The 22,500-nt window shown below is 42.5% G+C and overlaps 2 protein-coding genes across 4 annotated transcripts in view; both read left to right on the forward strand.

Annotated features, from left to right (window-relative positions):
• Window positions 1-10,898, forward strand: part of si:ch211-236d3.4 (protein FAM107B) — a 13,881-nt gene extending 2,983 nt beyond the window's left edge. The window contains exons 2-5 of the mRNA XM_034532164.1: window positions 2,639-2,702; window positions 7,852-8,056; window positions 9,950-10,109; window positions 10,750-10,898. Coding sequence (XP_034388055.1) covers window positions 2,639-2,702; window positions 7,852-8,056; window positions 9,950-10,109; window positions 10,750-10,854 — 534 coding nt within the window. The 3' untranslated portion in view covers window positions 10,855-10,898. The remainder of the gene's footprint in view (window positions 1-2,638; window positions 2,703-7,851; window positions 8,057-9,949; window positions 10,110-10,749) is intronic.
• A 6,013-nt stretch (window positions 10,899-16,911) lies between these two features.
• Window positions 16,912-22,500, forward strand: part of pik3c2b (phosphatidylinositol-4-phosphate 3-kinase, catalytic subunit type 2 beta) — a 24,498-nt gene continuing 18,909 nt past the window's right edge. Inside the window, exons 1-4 of one of the 3 annotated variants that reach the window (XM_034532096.1) lie at window positions 17,089-17,384; window positions 20,762-20,974; window positions 21,011-21,670; window positions 21,881-21,981. In XM_034532096.1, coding sequence (XP_034387987.1) covers window positions 20,819-20,974; window positions 21,011-21,670; window positions 21,881-21,981 — 917 coding nt within the window. In that variant the 5' untranslated portion in view covers window positions 17,089-17,384; window positions 20,762-20,818. Of the gene's footprint in view, window positions 17,385-20,761; window positions 21,671-21,880; window positions 21,982-22,500 lie in introns of all 3 variants that reach the window. The other 2 variants (XM_034532094.1, XM_034532095.1) reach the window with 2 other exon arrangements.

Raw genomic sequence — 22,500 nt, forward strand, 5'->3', positions numbered from 1 at the left:
TGTCTGTGTGTGTCTGTGTGTGCGTGTGTGTTTGGGTGTGTGTGTGTGTTTGGGTGTGGGTGTGTGTGTGTGTGTGTGTCTGTGTGTGTCTGTGTGTGCGTGTGTGTTTGGGTGTGTGTGGTGACCGACAACAGCTGACAGCGGCGTGGTGGTGTGAATGGGCGGCATCGGGCTCACGGCTCCGGCGTTCCGCTCCCAGCGGCTCTCGGCTCTATTTTTAGCGGCGAGACGCTTCACAGCAGAGAAAAAAACTTTATTGATCACCTAAAGTTCGAATGACGGAGGTCAAAAAGTTAAATCTGAAATATTTAAATGTAACACAAGGAGACAATTAATTGATTTAATGTCTCTAATTATTAAAACATTAACATTATTATCATTATTACCAATTAATTCACATTATTAAAATAGTTTGTCATGTGGTATATTGATGTTTACCAACATTTGACGTGTTAAATGATTCTTACAAAGCATTAGAATTAATTTCTATAAAATTAAGAACGAAACCAACAAAAGAGGATCCTCAGTCTGGATCTGTGGATCCCTTCAAAGTGAATTAAAACCAAAGGTCACGAGGGGTCAACAGGAAGCACACGTGTGATTAAAGGCTGTTGGTAATCTTCTTAAAGGCCGGAGGACTGTAACGAGCTGTTGGGTCCACAGCTGAGGCTTCTGACAGCGGCCATGTTTGTTGTTTACGTTTTATGGGGGCGTGGCTTCGGAGGGATGTTTGTGTTTTTGAACTGTCCTCATTTATTCACGATGTCAATTTATATATTTATATATAAACAATTTATATATATATTTAATATTGAATTTTTATATATATATATATATATATAAACAATTTATATATATATATATATACACAATTTATATATTTATATATATATTTAATATTGAATTTATATATATATATATATATATAAACAATTTATATATATATATATACACAATTTATATATTTATATATACATTTACATGGGGACATATACATATAAAACAGAGATAAATAAATAAAAAGACGTTTGAATAATTACTCATATTCCTGAAAGTTTGTGTATTTGAGAAAATATTAATTATTTAGTAAAAACAAAAGAAGGAAAAAAAAACGTAGACATAATTTCTATATTTTTTTTATCCGGATTAGATCAAGAGCTTTGGCGAGGTTGACAGTTTGAATATTATATAATATAAAAGCTCTATTTTATTGCAGGAGGTGATTCAACACACGGGGAATGATCTGTGTCCTTATTATATTAACACAATAACTTCAGTGTCTCTCTAATTAATAAGCAACAGGGCCCGGCCTCGACCAATCAGAGCTCAGATCATGAACTCATGAGTGAACAAACTATTTTCAACCTGTTACGTGACGCTGCTCGTTAACAAGAAGAAGAAGGAGAAGAGGCGACAGATCCAGGATCAGCCTGTCTGGTGTCCACGAACACGGAAACAACGGTTAAATAAATACAGTCGTGTTTGTTGATGTCTTAAGACCGAAGAAGAAGAAGAAATACCAAAAGTAAAAGTAGTCATTATGCAAATTCACATCTATTAGAATATTTAATTGGTATTATTATTAATGCTAAAGGGCCACGTCACTGTCTGTCCTTCACAGTGGGAGTTGTAATGTTTCTGTGCGTCCAGCAGGGGTCAGACTGTCCTCAGGTCAGTTCTGCTCCTGGTTCAACTTCTCCCAGATTGGAGACCTGAAGGTCACAGGTTCCAATCCCCCACGTTTCTTTTTATTTAGATCAGTGAAAAAGCACCACAGTGTGTCATGTAGTTTGTTAACGCCGTTTGCACCAGACACAGAACACAAACTGACTGGATGCATCGTCATCTTCATCTTCATCTTCATCTTCATCATCATCATCTGAAGAGGATTTCCTCGGACGTTGAACTGGTCATTGAAGCTCCTGGTGGAACGACTGGGACCAGTTTAGGAAAAAGGATCGTTCATTAAATCTTCATCCTGCTGTAAACAACATTCACGGCACCTCCAGAGAACCCCCCCCCCCCCCATCCCCCCCTCCTCCTCCTCCTCCTTAAGGGGGTGGGGGTGAGGGGGCTGTGAGACAGTGAGGGCCTTGTCACCATGTTGAAGCCTGATGAAGTCTCCTAGCAACCAACACAAAGTCCATTCAGTCAGAGAGGACGCCGTCCAACTGACCTGGAGTCTGAAAGGAGACGGCCGGCTGAGAAACACCCGGGGGGAGGAGAAGGATGAGGAGAGAGGAAGAGAGAGAGGAAGTGGAGGAAGAGAGAAGAGAAAGGTGTGGTTGGAGGAGAGGTGGTAAGGAAGAGGTGAGAGGTGAGGAAGAGGACGGTGAGGAAAAAGGGATGAAGACAGAGGAAGAGAGAGGTGTTAAGGAAGAGGAGGTGAGAGAAGAGAAAAGGTGGGGTTGGAGGAAGAGAGGAGTGAAGGAGGCGAGAGGGGGAGGAGAGAACACCAAATACTGAATACTCTGAATACTGTACGAAGAGAAGTACAGAGTCAAGTACACTAAGAAACACACAACACTCACACTTCCCCGACCCACTGTTGGTCCAGTTGCATTGTGGGTAATGGCAGTTACCACTCTTTTCCCATCAGTCACCTGGTCTCTCTTTTTCTTCTTCTGTGTTTTTCCAGAAGGCGTACACCATCGACCACGAGCAGCAGTGTATGAAGAATGGAAAGCACCCAAACGGCCGAGGTGAGTTTGTCTCGGGTACATTAAGAGAACCGGCCTGTGATTGGTTGTCTTATCCAGACGGGAACCTCCGGTTCTGAAAAGTGATGCCGATGCGAAACATTTCTTAAAACTTGCATTATCTCTCCTGACCACCAGGGGGCGACTCCTCTGGTTGTATAGAAGTCTATGCTTCATGTGTTAAAGCTGCATTCTCTCTCCTGACCACCAGGGGGCGACTCCTCTGGTTGTATAGAAGTCTATGCTTCATGTGCTAAAGCTGCATTCTCTATCCTGACCACCAGGGGGCGACTCCTCTGGTTGTATAGAAGTCTATGCTTCATGTGTTAAAGCTGCATTCTCTCTCCTGACCACCAGGGGGCGACTCCTCTGGTTGTATAGAAGTCTATGCTTCATGTGTTAAAGCTGCATTCTCTCTCCTGACCACCAGGGGGCGACTCCTCTGGTTGTATAGAAGTCTATGCTTCATGTGTTAAAGCTGCATTCTCTCTCCTGACCACCAGGGGGCGACTCCTCTGGTTGTATAGAAGTCTATGCTTCATGTGTTAAAGCTGCATTCTCTCTCCTGACCACCAGGGGGCGACTCCTCTGGTTGTATAGAAGTCTATGCTTCATGTGTTAAAGCTGCATTCTCTCTACTGACCACCAGGGGGCGACTCCTCTGGTTGTATAGAAGTCTATGCTTCATGTGTTAAAGCTGCATTCTCTCTCCTGACCACCAGGGGGCGACTCCTCTGGTTGTATAGAAGTCTATATAAATGAAATTATGGTAATTTAGAGTCAAACAGACCATAAAGCAGGGGATGCTTTAAGGCGGGGCTACAAGGTGATTGACAGATGTATACAGCGTCTCTCCGTCACTCCTCCTCAGTCCTAATATGGTAACTTTCGTTCATCGGTTGCAAAATAAACCAAGATGGCGACGGCGAAATCGCAGTCCACAAACGAATGGGTCCTCTGTTTCCAAACAGACTGGAGGTGTTTCGGGATGTCAAACAGTAACTTAATACGTCTTTTAATTTAATTAAGTTAGTTCACAGAAGAGCTATTAAAAGGTTTTTGGAAGGTCTTTCTTCATAAAAATCCTAAGTTTTGACAACAACAACACGTCAACATGTGAACTGTCTCGATCAGACCTGGGGGTTAAATAATGTGAATTGAGCATTGAGTGTGAACTTGTTTTCATCTCTTTACGTCCATCCAGAGAGAGGTCCAGGATGCGTTTAGCCTAGCTTAGCACAATGGCTGGAAGCGGGGGGAAACTGCTAGCCTAGCTCCATTAAAAGGTCATTTTTCACAGAAGGAGGGTTAGGGTTAACTTCACTAAATACTGATTTTAACTCAAAACTTCAACAGATTTGTTTCTCACTGTCACAAACAAATATTTTACTTTTCTCTTTTAATTTGGAGGAATTTTAACCTCCAGACGTTCACACACAAAACCTGAAGACGGCAGCGTGGGAAAAGGCTGAGGGCAGGTTGTCAGAAATCTTCACAAAGAAGAGGAGGAGGAGGAGGAGGCGGAAGAGGAGGATGAGGAGGAGGAGGAGGAGGAGGAGGAGGGGGGAAACACTGGGAGGATCATGTGACCGCTGTTCTACACCCGGCGTGACTCAGTCAGTGGAGCGCTGCTGCTCCTATACAGAGAGCATGAGTGTTCACACAGACTGAAACGCATGAGGATCACCAGGACCTGGATCTGGATCAGATGGATCAGAGGACCAGCAGCAGCCCCGGACGGTCCCCCACAGCCTGGGAGGGGATGGTGAAGTCTGGTAAGAAGCAGACTGACTGATCCTGGATCCTCCTGAAGCATTTTAGTACTAAATTGTAGCCGACTGTTGTTGTTATTTACTGTTTTTGTTTATATTGTTTTTGGATCTTACTTTCTTTTCTTTTTTTATAAGCTGTTTATAATTTATGTTTTTTCGATAGTTTTGTTTTGCGCATTATGTTAAATTTAATTTGTGTATTTGGTGAATATGTGGAAATGTGTGTTATGAGTAGAATAAAAGCAAATTCAAAAAAATGTTTTCCTGTCATTTTGGATCTGGAATTCAAATAATGTATTTATACATTCAGGAATTAATTACTTATTATTATCTCATAAAAATTGCATTTAATGACGTAAATTTAGTATTTTAGGACTTGATAATGAAGCTTTTGCTGATTTTTTGGGGTGGGCAGTGTCGTGAAGTTAAGAATGCACACCATTTACTCAGGTAAAAAAAATATTTAAGTTATACTATCATTTACATTTGAAGAATAATTCAACTCTTGAGTCATGTGATGGACAGCAGCGTGGCGCTAACAGTAATAAAACAGTGTGATGTAGGCGTGGGGAGCGTAGGATGGAGACAAAGTCACTGTTGGCAGATACATTTCATCTGAGTGGGAGTTCAATGAAACTTACTTTGCTGCGATTGTTATATAATAAAACACCTCTTCTCGTCAGAATTAAGGGAATGTGGAGGAATAAGGACTTGATGTTTTAGTCTTGGTTTGGTCCAATAATCTCTAGTGTTTTAGTCTTGGTTTGGTCCAATAATCTCTAGTGTTTTAGTCTTGGTTTGGTCCAATAATCTCTAGTGATTTAGTCTTGGTTTGGTCCAATAATCTCTAGTGATTTAGTCCTGGTTTGGTCCAATAATCTCTAGTGTTTTAGTCTTGGTTTGGTCCAATAATCTCTAGTGTTTTAGTCTTGGTTTGGTCCAATAATCTCTAGTGTTTTAGTCTTGGTTTGGTCCAATAATCTCTAGTGTTTTAGTCTTGGTTTGGTCCAATAATCTCTAGTGTTTTAGTCTTGGTTTGGTCCAATAATCTCTAGTGATTTAGTCTTGGTTTGGTCCAATAATCTCTAGTGATTTAGTCCTGGTTTGGTCCAATAATCTCTAGTGTTTTAGTCTTGGTTTGGTCCAATAATCTCTAGTGTTTTAGTCTTGGTTTGGTCCAATAATCTCTGGTAATTTAATCTTGGTTTCCAATATTCTCTGATCTTTTAGTTCTTGGTTTGGTCCAGTAATCTCATTTTTTGTAGTTGTAGTTTGGTTCAATATTCTCTGGTAATTTAATCTTGGTTTCCAATATTCTCTGATCTTTTAGTTCTTGGTTTGGTCCAGTAATCTCATTTTTTTGTAGTTGTAGTTTGGTTCAATATTCTCTGGTAATTTAATCTTGGTTTGGTCCAGTAATCTCAGTTTTTTTAGTTGTAGTTTGGTTCAATATTCTCTTGTGTTTTAGTTCCTTTTTTGTCAAACTTTCCCTGGTGTTTTAATTTGGCTTTATTCCAATATTCTCTTGGACTTTAATCCGGGTTTGTCCCAATATTCCGTGGTTTTAATCCTGCTTTGGTCCAATATTTTCTGGGGTTTTAATCCTGCTGTGGTCCATTTTGAGGTGAGGCGTTTGAGGCGTTTGAGGCCCGGTTTGTGTCAAACTGAGCTTTCTAAATGTTTCCTCAACGGTAAAAGCAGGATTGATTTTCGAGGAGCGGATCAATAGCTGCACAGTTCAAACTAGTTTGTCTTTTGCGCCATGTCACCATATGTCCTTTTGTGTTTATGTAAGAGGAAAGTAGACTTCAACCTGCTCTGTTCAAACAGTCATCACCTCTGTTTGTGTGATTCACCAGCACAATCATAACGTCTGTAAAAAAAGACAATCAAGAGTTTTTAATCACTGGGAAAACCAATAGATTTTGGTTTCACTGCAAATAGATGATTAATTATTTTTTACATTTTGTCGCAGTGATTATTATAATCAACATATATATGTATATTTGTATATATATATATATATATATATATATATATATATATATATATATATATATATATATATATATAAAGTTAGTCAAATCTGTTTCACTACAGAGTCACAAGGTTTTTGGTTTAAGATGCTTTGAGTGATTTTGCAGCAGCAGGTTTGATCTGATTTATTAATTTCGGTGTGATTTCATTCTCAGGATGAATGAAGTAAAGAGAAAATACATTATGTTCTTCTGTTACGGTGCAACGTGATCGCGTTTCCTCCCGGCTGTGGTGGAGTCAGACAGTCTTCCTCTCGCAGAGTAATCACAGCTTCTGGTTGTAACCAGATAACGGGCACTCACGGAGACGTCGATAAACTACAGAGAGGGTTTAGTTTGCACGTCCTGTCTCGGATCGATAGGAAACCACGGCGCGTCTCAAAGTCCATCCAGGCTTCCTGATTCGGTCCTCCGATTCTGGCCTCCTGTTGAATCGACTCCGCCCGGAAACCTCTGCGATCAAACCGAGTTAAAAGTTTGCAGATCGACTGTCGGAGAGAAGGCGACGCCGAGCGCGCTGAGCCGGAAGAATCATCCAGTCAGAGACTTTGTCAGATCGTCGCTCAGTCAAACGTCGGTGTTGTAAATGTGGAAAACGTGGAGGTCGTGAAGCTAATGCTCGTGAAGCTAACGCTCGTGAAGCTAACGCTCGTGAAGCTAACGCTCGTTCTTTTGGTGTTTCTTCAGTTTAGTTAAATATGTCAACATTATCTCAAGTTGCAAGTCGCGGGTTGCGTGAAACAGTCATTCGTCTTCATCCATTGCAACATGCCATCGTGGTAAAGTCTGACTTTCGGACGTTTAAACATCTTCGGCCCTCGCCGGCGCTCTGGAGTCTGAACGAATCTCTGCAGCGGCCTCAACATCTGGAGGAAAAGCCTGAAGCCAGAAGATGTTCAAGACGGCCGTACCACATACTTGTGGGCCGGGTGCTGCACCCAGAGCTCGCTTCATTTCGTTTTTTGGGTGAAATATGAAGCAGCAGTGGACGTCGGTCTCTGGTTGCGCCGGAGAAAGAGGTCATTGTGTGAGCTGAACTGTATGACATCTGATCTCTGTCTCCCAGAATATCTGAGGACTCGGATCAGATGCCTGTTAACACACAGCCGGAGACACGGACGCATGAAAACATGGACGTGTTCACAAACGGCGTCAATCTGCCAGACAACATGAGAAGAAATCCCTGCAGTGTTTATTACATGGACAAACACCCTGATGTTTTACTACTGGTGTCCTGAGGGGGGCGCTAGAGCGATGACGATGGATCCAGTACCGTCTAAAAGGTGTATCCTCTGCAGAGCTGATTTAAAGTTTAAGTGACTTTTAATTCATTTGTGTCCTCAGCCTCGGCATATGCAGACCTGCAGCAGCACCGGTCCGAGGGGGTCCACAGGAAACCGTCCCCGGCGTCCAGCTACGTCCCCCAGCCCGACTACCTGGAGGGAGACGAGGACGAGGACCTCATCAAACCCAAGAAACTGGTGAATCCCGTCAAAGCTTCAAAGAGTCACCAGGAGCTTCACCGAGAGCTGATGAGCAGCTGCAAACGGTAACGGAGAGAGTGTGTGTGTGTGTTTGTCTACATGCACATGTGAGGACGTGGTGGGAAGTGGGGACGTTTTGGAACGTGAGGACATTTGTTGACATTTGTTGACATTTGTTGAGAAATTCAAGATAATTTACGATAAAGGTGGAAACTGTCTATGTAAATCTTTCGGGAAAATTGAGAACTTTAGAAAGTTTGTTTTTGGAGATTTAGATCACGATTCTTAAAGTTAGGACAATTTTTTTTAAATGCCTGGACATTAGGAGAAAGGGGGACATTTTTTTGAGTGGGGGGGGGGCAAGTATTATAGGATAGTAGGATATATTTTGTAAAGTAAAGACACTTAAGAAAATGAGGACCATTTTAGAGGATGTGACATATTTAGAAAACAATTACATTTTCAAACGTCCAAACAAGAATGTCTATGGAAAATAAAGCATTTATTTATATATATTTACATATATATAAATATAAATAATATAATATTACATAAATATATATGTATATATATATATATATTTATGTATATATATATATATATGTATATATATATAAAACGCAGAAAATAATACAAAATAATATGCTTATATCAGCTGCACCATTCAGACTCCCACAATAAATACTATGTATACCATCGGCTGTATATAGATATTAGTCACATTAATATTCACTATTGAATAAATATAGTTTGTTTTTACCTCGTCGTGTCAAATGGTTCACATGGCTCAAGGCGGCTCAGCTCATCATCAGCTGGCTGCCGCGAGCCGACCAATCAGAGCGCTTTATTTCTTTTTCACGCCTGTTGTCTCGGTGTAAAGTTTCCGAGGACACGAGGCGCCGGCTGCTAGGCAACAGCCTCCCACCCCGCAGGCCCGCGTTGCCGAGGACGCTGGGAAAGTGTTCAGCCTCGCTCCTTCACGCTCGGAGCCGCAGCCTTTGGGCAAAGCGAGGTCGCCGGTTCTCCTTCTCTTGCTGTGCATCATTCAGGAGGAAAAGTCACGGACGTCAGGAGGTGTCACTCAAATTAACCGGAACTTGAACTCGAGAGAAATGCTGATTATACAGCCGATGCACCAATAAAACAAAGAATGCTAATAAGTAAAAAACACATTGACTGTTTTTACGTGGGAGATTCCTGCAGTGCATAATATCTCACACACGCCCGCACGCACGCACGCACACACACACACACACACACACACACACACACACACACACACACACACACACACACACAGTGTCTGTGTGCATAAAGCCCACACGATGATGTGTTTGTTCACGGTTATATGTGTAGTTATAAAAGACCGCCCTCTGCTGGAGGAAACACAGAAACACACGCCACTCATTCAGACACAGGAAGAAGAAGAAGGGGTACTTAGTTAATACCACATGGGAATTTTTTATTATTTCAATAAAATAAAATAATTCTGACACACACACCTGAAAAAATACACACATGCACAAACAAAAGTATATATTTGTCTTTAATACACCGTTTTTGCTGTGTATAAACTGTGCTGTCATATTTACCTCATGTATATAAAGTAACCTTTGACTTTAATCATTCCCTATTTATTCCAGTACTTTGCACTGTTGTCTTGCTGTTTACAAATATTATTGTTTATATATGTATATATATATATATATATATATATATATATATATATATATATATATATATATATATATATATTTGTCCACGTCTGTAGAGAACACAAAGCGGATTCTGATGAATGAAAACATGATCAACTAAAACTACAACAACATATTTATGTGTTTGGTTGAAAGCGAGCTGGATGTAGTTTGATGTGTAAATATAATACTAATAAATATAATGATAATAATTAATAAAATCTAACGTGTGTGTGTGTGTGTGTGTGTGTGTGTGTTCAGAAGCAGCGGGACGAGTGTGGAGACGAAGCCGGAGCTGCAGAGAGTTCTGGAGTCGAGGAAACGAGATCAGCTGATGAAGAAGAGGAAACAGGAAGAAGAAGAACGCAGGAAGGTCTCCCCTCTGGAGGCGGAGCTTCTGAAGAGACACCAGAAGCTGGACGAGGTAACACACGTCACGAAAACACACAACACAGACACACAACAACACAGACACACACCTGCACAAAAACACACACCAACATAGACACAAACACCAGCACAGAAACACACCAACACAAAAACACACAACACGTACGCACAGAAACACACAACACAGACACACAAAACAACACAGAAACACACAACACAGACACACAAAACAACACAGAAACACACAACAATACAGAAACACACAACACAGACACACAAAACAACACAGAAACAGAAACAGACAAAATATCACACCCTCAACACAGAAACACACAACAATACAGAAACACACAACATATCACACACTCCAACACACAGTCACACACACCACTCTAGGGACGCTCTAATATAAATACTGTCTTGCGTTCCATTTACTTCTGAGAGCATCCCTGGCGGGCGGTTACTCTTTGACTTTGTTTACCACTTTTTAGATTTAATTTAAATTCCAGCACGTCACTTTTTCTACAAGCGACACCTGGAAGTTTGTAATTATTAGAGAACCAGGTTAAAGAGGAAAGAGTAACGCTTCAGGGACGCTCTCAGAAGCAAAACCAACACACACACACACAGACACACACACACTCTCTCTAACGCCTTGTCTCTCGGTGTTGCAGTTGGACAAACAGCAGGAGGGAAACATCAAAGCTCCGGAGTTCGTCAAAGTGAAAGAAAATCTGAGACGGACGTCGTTTCACAGTAAAGAAGAAAAGGAGGTGTAGAGACAACTGCTGTCCCCTAGGACACTAAGAAGGAGACTGTCCACATGTTCACAGGACAATGAGGACTCAAACAGACCGAGGACTCAAGCATACCGAGGACTCAAACAGACCGAGGACTCAAGCATACCGAGGACTCAAACAGACCGAGGACTCAAGCATACCGAGGACTCAAACAGACCGAGGACTCAAACAGACCGAGGACTCAAGCATACCGAGGACTCAAACACACCGATGACTCAAACAGACCGAGGACTCAAAGATACCGAGGACTCAAAGATACCGAGGACTCAAAGATACCGAGGACTCAAGCACACCGATGGCTCAAACAGACCGAGGACTCAAAGATACCGAGGACTCAAAGATACCGAGGACTCAAGCATACCGAGGACTCAAACACACCGATGACTCAAACACACCGATGACTCAAACAGACCGAGGACTCAAACATACCAAGGACTCAAAGATACCGAGGACTCAAAAACACAGAGGACTCAAGCAGACCGATGATTCAACCCTACTGAGGACTCAAACATACTCAAACATACCGAGGACTCAAATATACCGAGGACTCAAACATACTGAGGACTCAAACATACTGATGAATACACTGAGGTCATAAGCACACTGAGGAAGCACTGAGGACAATCTGAGGACACAACCATACTACGGACACTCTGGGGATACGCTGAGAACACAAGCACTCTGGGACCCTCTGGGACACTCTGAGGACACTCCAAGGACTCTGAGGACACCCTGAGGACACTCTGGGACACTCTGGGACACCCTGAGGACACTCTGAGGACACTCCAAGGACTCTGAGGACACCCTGAGGACACTCTGAGGACACTCTGGGACACTCTGGGACACTCTGGGACACCCTGAGGACACTCTGAGGCACTCTGAGACACTCTGGGACACTCTGGGACACTCTGAGACACTCTGGGACACTCTGGGACACTGGGACTGTGATGTCTCTCGTGAGACTCGAGGCCAACAAGCAGCCGCAGATCAGAGTAAACACACCGGAGACAGTTGAGGCTTCAACGAATCGAGTGTTTGACACGGTTCATTATGGGATGGATTACCTGATTCGTCACACCTGTTGGATGACTGTTGCCGTGGAAACGGACAGCGTCTTTCTGAATGACGAACGTTTGACTTGTCATCAGTTCTCAGAAGGTTTTTGTGAAACGCGAAATTTTTTGAGAAAAGATCTTGAAAATGAGGAAATAATTTTCCTTTACAGTCCATGTAATTTTAAAGATTTACAGAAGTCATAATTACGTTATACAGAAGTCATAATTACGTTCTACAGAAGTCATAATTGTGTTATATAGAAGTCATAATTGCAAGAAACAGAAGTCATAAATAGAAGAAAGAGAAGTCATAATTACAAGACTCGTGATTATAAAATACATATATACATATAAAAAGATGTTCTCATGTCTAATTCAAAGAAAATATTTATTCATACAAGATTCAAGTCTAATAACTAATTGCTAATTATATACGAAAAAATGCTAATTATATTCTTGTGATTACGAAATTCTGACGAGACATGAAGAAATGCAATAAATAGGTATTGTATTGCATTTTATCTTGTGATTGCAAAGTGCTAATTAAATTAAATCATTTGTAAATAATCATAAGATACATATGGATATGTGTAATTATCTTTTCTTAAAATGCTAACTCATTAATGTAATTATGAACACAGAAATCATTTAATATCATTATTATAGGAAGTTTAAATAAGGGCTAAATAATTATAATTATGGACGACAGAAGTCAAAAAAGAAAGAAATCTCCTAATTATGTGATTTGTATCTTGTCATTTGTTAGTTTATTACAAAATGCTTAGTAATGAGATTCTTCTCATTATTACAACTTCCATATTCTATAATTATGAATAACTATATATATATATATATATATATAAATATTTATTTATTTTTTACAACATAACTATATATGATGAACAGAAGTTGTAATACGAGAAATTGCATAATAATTAGGAGATTTCTTTCTGTTATTGCCAAATGAAAAGTCAAAAAATCGCTAAATTCTAAGATCTAGATCGGTGATTTTATATCTAGTGAACTGCATTCATCAAAGAAACAAACAACAACAACAACAACATGATCTTGTATTTTTCCAATCAATCACATTTCTATCGTAAAATTACGAGAATGTCGACACACCAAGTCGTTAACATTGTAACATTGTTGTTACATTGTAACAACAATGTTACAACAATGTTACAATGTTAACGACTTGAAAACAACAAACGTTTTATTTCAAGTCGTTACAATGTAACGACTTTGTATCTCGTTTTATTTGCAACCATTTTTACGATAAAAACTGTAATAGAGAGAGAATACCAACATGTTGTCTTTTTTGAGTTGTTAGTTTCATTTAATACAAAGAAGTCATAATAATACTGACAAAATATTTTTTATTTTAATTAAAACACACACATAATTTACTCTGTGGAAATTGTAATTACGCGACAACCTCGTTCACATTATCACAAGATACAGAACTTTTCTTTTCTTGTAAATTATTAAATTTATACCTCGATATTTTACTCGTAATTGTGACATAAATATGACATAATTATGGTATAGATAATGACTTTGGCCTCACCATACATACTTTATTTGTAACTTTTTATCAAAGACATGGTGACCCCATGACCTCACAGATCACATTAAAGTGTAATGAAGCCTTACAATTGGACGTTTTTTATTGTTGCTAGTGAATTGTACAATCATTGAAATCATTTATTGATTATAGAGCACTTTAGACTTTTAACTGTGTAAATGAAGATTCAAATCTAAAACAGACTTATTTTTATTTGTATTTTTGACTTTGATTGTTTCCGATTAACATGTTTCAGCTTGTGTTGTGGACATGAAGACAATAAAGGACGTAACACGGCCGTGTCGGTGCTTTATTCTCCTGGAGACTCAGATGTTAACATTTTTTATTTATTTCTCATAGACATTAAAAATGTCCTTTACAAGAGTGTTATGTTAGATTGTTTATCCTGTAACACAAAGTCTTTAAAAGCTGCAATATCAGGAACAAAGTTGTTTTCTTTCATCAGTATTTGTTGCATCGCATCTGAACATTAGACACATAATTATTAGCAGTAATGTACAATTTCAATAACATTACAAAGAAACGTTATAAAAAGCAAAACATAGAAAAACATAGATGTGTAATAAACAAAGACAATGGGTATTTTATAATGTAAGATACTATAAACAAGCCACTTGCAAAAAAAAAAGGTTTTTTATTTGCAAGAATTTATTTGCAGAATAATCAAGCTCAAGGCCTTCTGATCATCCTGGAAAGAAGATTGAAGTCGATCAGATAATTTTTGTGGGAGATAACGTTAAATGTATATTACATTACATTACATTACATTACATGTCATTACATTACATTACATTACATGTCATTTAGCTGACGCTTTTATCCAAAGTGACTTACAATAAGTGCATTAAACCATGAGTCCAAACTCAGAGCAACAAGAATCAAGTACAATTTCTTCAATAACGTTAAACTACAAAGTGCTATCAGTAAGAGACATTTAAGTGCTACTAAAGTGTTAAACAACAAAGTGCTATCAGTAAGAGACATTTAAGTGCTACTAAAGTGTTAAACAACAAAGTGCTATCGGTAAGGGACATTTAAGTGCTACTAGAGTGCTACTACGGCTCTACCTTCCCTATTCAAGGTATAGTCGAAAAGATGTGTTTTTAGTTTGCGACGGAAGATGTAGAGACTTCCTGCTGTCCTGATGTCAATGGGGAGCTCGTTCCACCAATGAGGAGCCAGCACAGCAAACAGTCGTGATTTTGTTGAGTGTTTATCTCGTAGTGAAGGAGCTACAAGCCGATTGGCAGAAGCCGAGCGAAGTATAACGGCGAAAAGTGCCAAAAACGAGTGAAAAACGCGAAAAACGGCCAACTTCGGCGATTTATTATAGCGCCCCCTAGTCTTCAAATCGCACAAGATTTCTTTTGCAAGTGCATGCCATGTGCACTTAGGAAAAATGTTTCAAAGTGATTAATCCCAATAGTGTTGACGCTATGAGCATTGAAAAACAAGACACGCCCCTAAGATGTTCATTGGGCCCTAGATCCTTAACACAATGTGATATAAATAAACGGTTGACATATTCTACGTCATCTGGCTTCAATGATTTGATTGATATCAGGTTTTGTTGATTTGGACCAAGCATGTAGTTAAGAAAGTCAATTATATGTTTTTCACAAAATTCAAAATGGCGGAAAGTCTAAGTAGGCGGAGCTTAGGGGTCTGAGAGGCTTTTTTGTAGAGCATGTAGATATGGACATGTGTGAAAAATTTCAAGTCAATCGGACATTTTGGGTGAGGGGCGTCGCCGGTCAAATTTTCTATGAATTGCAAAAATGTGACTCCTTGATCAGATGGCTATTCCCACCAAGCCGGACAAGCGTGCCACATTTGAGCGGTTTACGTCGCTCGCAAATACCCCAAAATGCGCTCAATGATCACGCTAACTAACTCAATAGGGTCCGAGCGACTGAAATCGGAGTTGGCCACAGGTAGAAAAGACTTCCTGTGGTCAACCTCCTGCTCTGAAGTGACGTCAGTGCAGAGGACGAGAAGCATCATCCACACTGAGTCCTCTTCTGGCTGCAGAGGAATACATTAATATTTAAATAATATTTAGGGCTCAGTCGTTGTGGTTCAGTAATGATCGACTGGACAGAAAAAACTAACCATGTTCATCAGTGTAATTAATTAATTTGTTGTGTGAATTATATGTTTGTCCACCAGGAGGCGCCGTTTCTCCTCTTTCCTCTTCGGGACTGACGCTCCGTCAAGCTGGACAGAATGAGTGCGAGTGTCACCGGAAGTCTCTTTATTTACATTTTTAAGAACGAAATCACATTTTTGGTTTAAATAATTGCCAATATCTCCCCTTTTGAATGAATAATGAGTACAAGACTCTGATCAGCCATGACAGGAGCATTCAAACTACTTTACACTTCAATTGATAAAGGACGTTGTGTGTTGTACGTTTATTTATTTTTTATCTTTTTGACATTTAATTTACTTTATCCATCTTGAAATTCAATTAGGAAAATGTAAACTTTTTTTCGTTTAATTAAGCTTCAATGATGATGCACTCTAGTTATTCTTTATATCTGATATCGTATATTGCTGATTTATTTAGCATTATATTTATTGTATATATTTTATATTTGTGGGCTGCACGGTGGTGTAGTGGCTAGCACTGTCGCCTCACAGCAAGAGGGCCGCGGGTTCGATTCCCGGTCGGAGCGGTCCTTCTGTGTGGAGTTTGCATGTTCTCCCCGTGGCAGCGTGGGTTCTCTCCGGGCTCTCCGGCTTCCTCCCACAGTCCAAAGACATGCTGCAGGTTAATTGATCTCTAAATGGCCCATAGGTGTGAATGTGAGAGTGAATGGTTGTATGTCCCTACATGTGCCCTCGATGGACTGGCGGCCTGTCCAGGGTGTCCCCTGCCTTCGCCCTATGTCAGCTGGGATAGGCTCCAGCGCCCCCGCGACCCTAATGAGGATAAGCGGTATTGAAAATGGATGGATGGATATTTTATATTTGCACCTTATTGTTATTGTTGATTTAGATTTTTCATGCAGAGTGAGTACAAAATAATGACGGAAAAGTACTTAAACACATATAAGACCCAGTAAATTATATGAGTTAAGACGAAAATGATGACTGAAGAGTTTAAAAGGGAGAAACGGAGGTCCAGCTAATGGGTGCGTGAGGGGGGATGAATGAGGTTATGAAGCAATAATATGGGACACATTTCAATCAATAATAAACACACAAAGACTGTACAACAAATATATATATATATATATATATGTGGCCAACAACAGCGACGTTTTATTTTGTATATCTATTTTTGTTTTTATATCCCAAAAATAAAAAGGAGAGAAAACCTTATATTTTATTTTGAAAAAGCAACCGGAAGCGTCCCTCGTCGTGTGCAGGACGTCGCGCGCAGCTTGACGCCGCTGCGCTCCGAGCAGCTGCGGAGGGGAAGAGAGGCTGACGCACAAGCCGATGAACCTCGCTCTCGACCCGGCAGCGGAGCGAGCGGAGCCTCGCTGCATTGTTCGACCCGTGAACAAGAGGCTGGACACAGCGCAGCCGGCGACCCGGTTCTCCCGGTCCGCGTTGTGTGGAGCACCCCGCCCCGGACCGGCGGCTGTTAAAAAAAAAAAAAAAAATCAGTTTAGTTTATTCCGACACACAAATCCGACAATTGAAGGGGTCTTTTTTTTTTTTTTTTTTTAAAGAAAAAAAGAAAAAAGTAAACCGCTTTAAAATGGCAACCGCCGCCGCGGTGGTCCGGCTGTAGGCTGCGTCCCCTCGGCCGGGAGGTCAGGAACCATCGGAACCATCACCGCTTCTTTTGTGGACTTCCGTAGGGTTTCCCCCAACATGACCGCGGGCTCCCCGCAAGTCTTCACGGCCTCCAGGTAAATTCGGCGCACACATCACGCCGGCCGTGGCTCTATATTTTGGGGCAAAAACGTTTAGAAGTGGTCCCCTCCGCGGTGCACCGTGAGGGGGTGATGGGGCGGGGGACCCAAGCCGGGGAACACGAGGCGGAATGATATTTGAAGTTTAAAGAGTAAACATAATAAGTACAAGTAGATGTAATCGGTGTGTAGTCGGTGCAAAGGGCAGTAACGTGGCGTGTAACCCGTCCATGTGGTGGATGACTCCGCGGTAAAGTGCTCTATTTTCTTTGGTCAGTTTGGTTGTGTTGGGAGCTGCAGCTGTCACGAAGATGTTTGGACACGTTTCCACTCAAAACACACACAAAACACACACACACACACAAAACACACGCACACACAAACGCACACGCAAAAATCATCACAAAAAGTGCGATGACGCGTTTTTCATGACGTCACATGCACCTGTCTAAGCCCCCCAGGACAGGTGCATTGCTCTCGGCTGACTTAAAGGTGTTTGTTTTAACGATAAAAAACCCAAAAAACTAATGTTCGTCAACGACTCGTAAACCGTCATCGTGATGACGTAGTAGCAGGGGGCGTGGTAAACACAACACGCCAGAAATCGCTGACGAGACAAAAAACAAAAAAAATCCCGTTAATAGAAAGGTAAATATACAATGAAGCTAAACATTATTATCAGCATGTTCTCTGCGGAGTGCAATACAAAAACCTTTTGGAAGTAGTTTTGATATAATTGGTCCGTTGATTTTTATCTATGTTATGTACATTTATCTATCGTGACACGTGTATCGTGAGGTGCAATACACAGGTCACTTCCTGTTTGAGGTTTCTGTGAGAAAATAACTCCTGACCACCAGGGGGCGACTCCTCTGGTTGTATAGAAGTCTATGCTTCATGTGTTAAAGCTGCATTCTCTCTCTTGACCACCAGGGGGCGACTCCTCTGGTTGTATAGAAGTCTATGCTTCATGTGTTAAAGCTGCATTCTCTCTCCTGGCCACCAGGGGGCGGCGACTCTGGTTGTATAGAAGTCTATGCTTCATGTGTTAAAGCTGCATTCTCTCTCCTGACCACCAGGGGGCGGCGACTCTGGTTGTATAGAAGTCTATGCTTCATGTGTTAAAGCTGCATTCTCTCTCTTGACCACCAGGGGGCGACTCCTCTGGTTGTATAGAAGTCTATGCTTCATGTGTTAAAGCTGCATTCTCTCTCCTGACCACCAGGGGGCGGCGACTCTGGTTGTATAGAAGTCTATGCTTCATGTGTTAAAGCTGCATTCTCTCTCCTGACCACCAGGGGGCGGTGACTCTGGTTGTATAGAAGTCTATGCTTCATGTGTTAAAGCTGCATTCTCTCTCCTGACCACCAGGGGGCGACTCCTCTGGTTGTATAGAAGTCTAAGCTTCATGTGTTAAAGCTGCATTCTCTCTCCTGACCACCAGGGGGCGACTCCTCTGGTTGTATAGAAGTCTATGCTTCATGTGTTAAAGCTGCATTCTCTCTCCTGGCCACCAGGGGGCGGCGACTCTGGTTGTATAGAAGTCTATGCTTCATGTGTTAAAGCTGCATTCTCTCTACTGACCACCAGGGGGCGACTCCTCTGGTTGTATAGAAGTCTAAGCTTCATGTGTTAAAGCTGCATTCTCTCTCCTGACCACCAGGGGGCGACTCCTCTGGTTGTATAGAAGTCTATGCTTCATGTGTTAAAGCTGCATTCTCTCTCCTGACCACCAGGGGGTGACTCCTCTGGTTGTATAGAAGTCTATGCTTCATGTGTTAAAGCTGCATTCTCTCTCCTGACCACCAGGGGGCGACTCCTCTGGTTGTATAGAAGTCTATGCTTCACGTGTTAAAGCTGCATTCTCTCTCCTGACCACCAGGGGGCGACTCCTCTGGTTGTATAGAAGGCTATGCTTCATGTGTTAAAGCTGCATTCTCTCTCCTGACCACCAGGGGGCGACTCCTCTGGTTGTATAGAAGTCTATATTAATGACTTTACTTCTCTTGATGTATTCCCTCAGTAAACATTGTAAACATTAGTTTTTGGTCTCAATCTCTAGTTTCAAGTCTTCTTCAATACAGCGTGATGTTCATTTAGTACATTATGGTCATTTAGAGTCAAACAGACCATAAAGCAGGGTATGCTTTAGGGCGGGGCTACAGGGTGATTGACAGGTCGACACCTCTACCAGAGCCAAACACAGCGGCTCCTCGGCTCTCGTCCGCATTTCAAATATGTTCACTTCCTTTCTCTGGTTGCAAAAAAAGCCAAGATGGCGACAGAAAAATGTTACCTGCGTAATAAAGAAGACGACCGCTCCGGTTCTGCTCGTCGTCCCAGTTACGGGAGTCGCTTCATGATTTAAATATTATTATAAAAGATGGATGTCATGTTTTTAATCTGACGACACATTCTGCGTCGCTCTGCCGCCAAATGACGAGTTAAATTTCTTGAAGCACGTTGATTTCATTAAAAAAAAAAAAAAAAAACTACTTTGTTTAATCCAATAAATCATTTTATTTAAATTTAAAACAAAATGTGACAACAGTCGAAGCTTCTTTCAGAGTTTTAAATGTTCGCGGTCTGTTTGTGTGGAAGTGGGACACAGCTGGTTTGGGGGTCTATATTAGTGTGTGTCTGGGGGGGGGGGGGGGCACATAATGACATTCCTCCCCCATCATCCGTCTCCTCCCCTCCCCCCTCTGTGTGTGGATGATAACCCCCACCCCCCCCTCAATGGGGTTTGAAATGGAGACCCATGAAGCGTGTCCTCATATTGTGTATTGATCCCATATCGGTGTTGAGGAGCTTTATGGAGATGAAGCATGTGATCCTCTAACTCCACCCGTGTGGGGGGGTCCCCCAAAAACCAAGCGTCCACTTTGTAGCTCCAGTGTTTCTGTTTATTTTATTTAATATCTACGTCCGCGTCATTAAATACTTCTCAACAATAACCTTCCCGATCGGGTCTCGGCTTCACTTCCTCTTCGTTTCCTTCCTCCCTCCTCATTGTCCTCGTTTCCTTCCTCCCTCCTCATTGTCCTCGTTTCCTTCCTCCCTTTCACTTCTCGGGCTGCAGGTTTGTCTCATTCACTCGATCTCACTGTGACTTTGCATATGAATCAAAAATAAAGATGTTTTAAAGTGAAGGTTTTATATAAAGTATCGTCCATAAATAAATAAATATTTATTTACTTCCTTTGTGGTTATTATTTAAGTTCATTTTAAAGTTAATTACTATTTGAAGTCAATATAACACAAAAAGTACATGCATATAGATTAACTCTTTATCCTTTACGCATTTATTAAAGGAGACGAAATAGACAACAATATTAGTTTTCTATGATAAATACCTGACTCTCTGCCCCCAGCTGATCCCTGGCGGCTCCATGTGTCCTCGCTGGTTCTTCTAGCACCAGATCGCCGTCATGTCGGCGGCTCAGACCCAGAAGGAGGCCAGCGAGCCGGGCTGGAGCTCCATGGAGGCTCTGGGTCTCAGCCAGAAGGAGCTGGTCCTGGCCGAGGCCCTGCAGATGGAGTACGACGCCCTCTCCCGGCTCAAGCAGGACAAGAGCGGCGCAGAAACCGGCTCCAAGACCCCGACCGGCTCCAAGACCCCGACCGGCTCCAAGACCCCGAATCCCACCATCGAACGCCCCCGACCCGTCCCCAGCCAGCCCGTCCCTGCCCCCGCGGGAGGGAGCCTGCTGAGGGGCCTCTCTGGTTCCGACCCCTCTCTGAACCAGCCCGGAGGGTCACGGTTCCCCAGCGCCGTGCCCGCCAGGGCGCTCCCCCCCCAGGGGGGCTACGTCAAAGAGTCCCTGTACATCCTGGACAGTCCGGAGGTCAGCAAGTTCAGGGACAGTCCCGGTTCCAGCCTCGGGGACTCCCTTGGATCCGGGTCGGGGTTTCTCTCCAAGGGCTTCCCCTTTCTGCCAGACGACGTCCCCCCCGCCATCCCCCCAAGGAACCCCATACCCACGTCGTCGGGGTCCGAGAACCCCTTCCTGCCCTCTCGGGGGTCCCCCGCGCCCCGCGACGTGAACCTGTTCACGCCCGACGTGGATTTGCCCAAAGTGACTTCTGGGGAGCTGAACTACGACAACATCAACGAGTCGCTGTCCCGACTCAACGGGGGTCAACGAGGTCGGCGGGCCAACGGCGACCAATCGGGCAAGCCCGTGGCTCGGAGTAAGACCCTCCCCCCTCAAGTCCCGCCCAGGACGTACGTGCCGGTTCCCAAGAGCAACAAGAACCAACGGCGCGTGTCCGCGGACCCGGTAAGACCCGGCGGCTTTTATCTGGTCACCGTGACAACCGAGTGGTGGTCCCGTTGCCTGTGTGCTAATCAGAAGCTAAACTTCTAAACTGTAGAAGTTGTTGTTGTTGTTGTTGTCACGTGACCCCTCTGTCGCGTCGACACTAACCAGCTGTAAACGAGGCGTGTTGGAGCTCTCCTGTGATTGGACGGCGGTGTGTGTGATTGACAGGTGTCTCTGGGCTCCAGGATGAACGGCTTTGGGTACGAACTGTTCCAAGTGTCTGAGGAGAGAGACGAGGAGGTGGCGGCCTTCTGCCACATGCTGGATGTGTGAGTGACACACACACACACACACACACACACACAGATATATATACACACATTCACAGAGAGATACACACACACACACACACACACACACACACACACACACACACACACACAGATATATATACACACATTCACAGAGAGATACACACACACACACACACACACACACACACACAGACATGCTGGATGTGTGAGTGACGCGCACACAGAGACACACACACGGATATATAAACACATAATGATACAAAACCACCAACAGTAATACTCATAATACTTGTGTACTTTTACTGCTTGTACTTTAACCACTTGAAGCTGAGCCCTGAGACTACTGCAGTACTCTGTGTACTTGTACAGGTTGCGCTCGGCGTACCCTGTAGACTACTGCAGTACTCTGTGTACTCTGTGTACTTGTACAGGTTGCGCTCGGCGTACCCTGTAGACTACTACAGTACTCTGTGTACTCTGTGTACTTGTACAGGTTGCGCTCGGCGTACCCTGTAGACTACTGCAGTACTCTGT

Source organism: Cyclopterus lumpus, chromosome 5, assembly GCF_009769545.1.
Source record: "Cyclopterus lumpus isolate fCycLum1 chromosome 5, fCycLum1.pri, whole genome shotgun sequence".
NCBI classification, from domain to species: domain Eukaryota; kingdom Metazoa; phylum Chordata; class Actinopteri; order Perciformes; family Cyclopteridae; genus Cyclopterus; species Cyclopterus lumpus.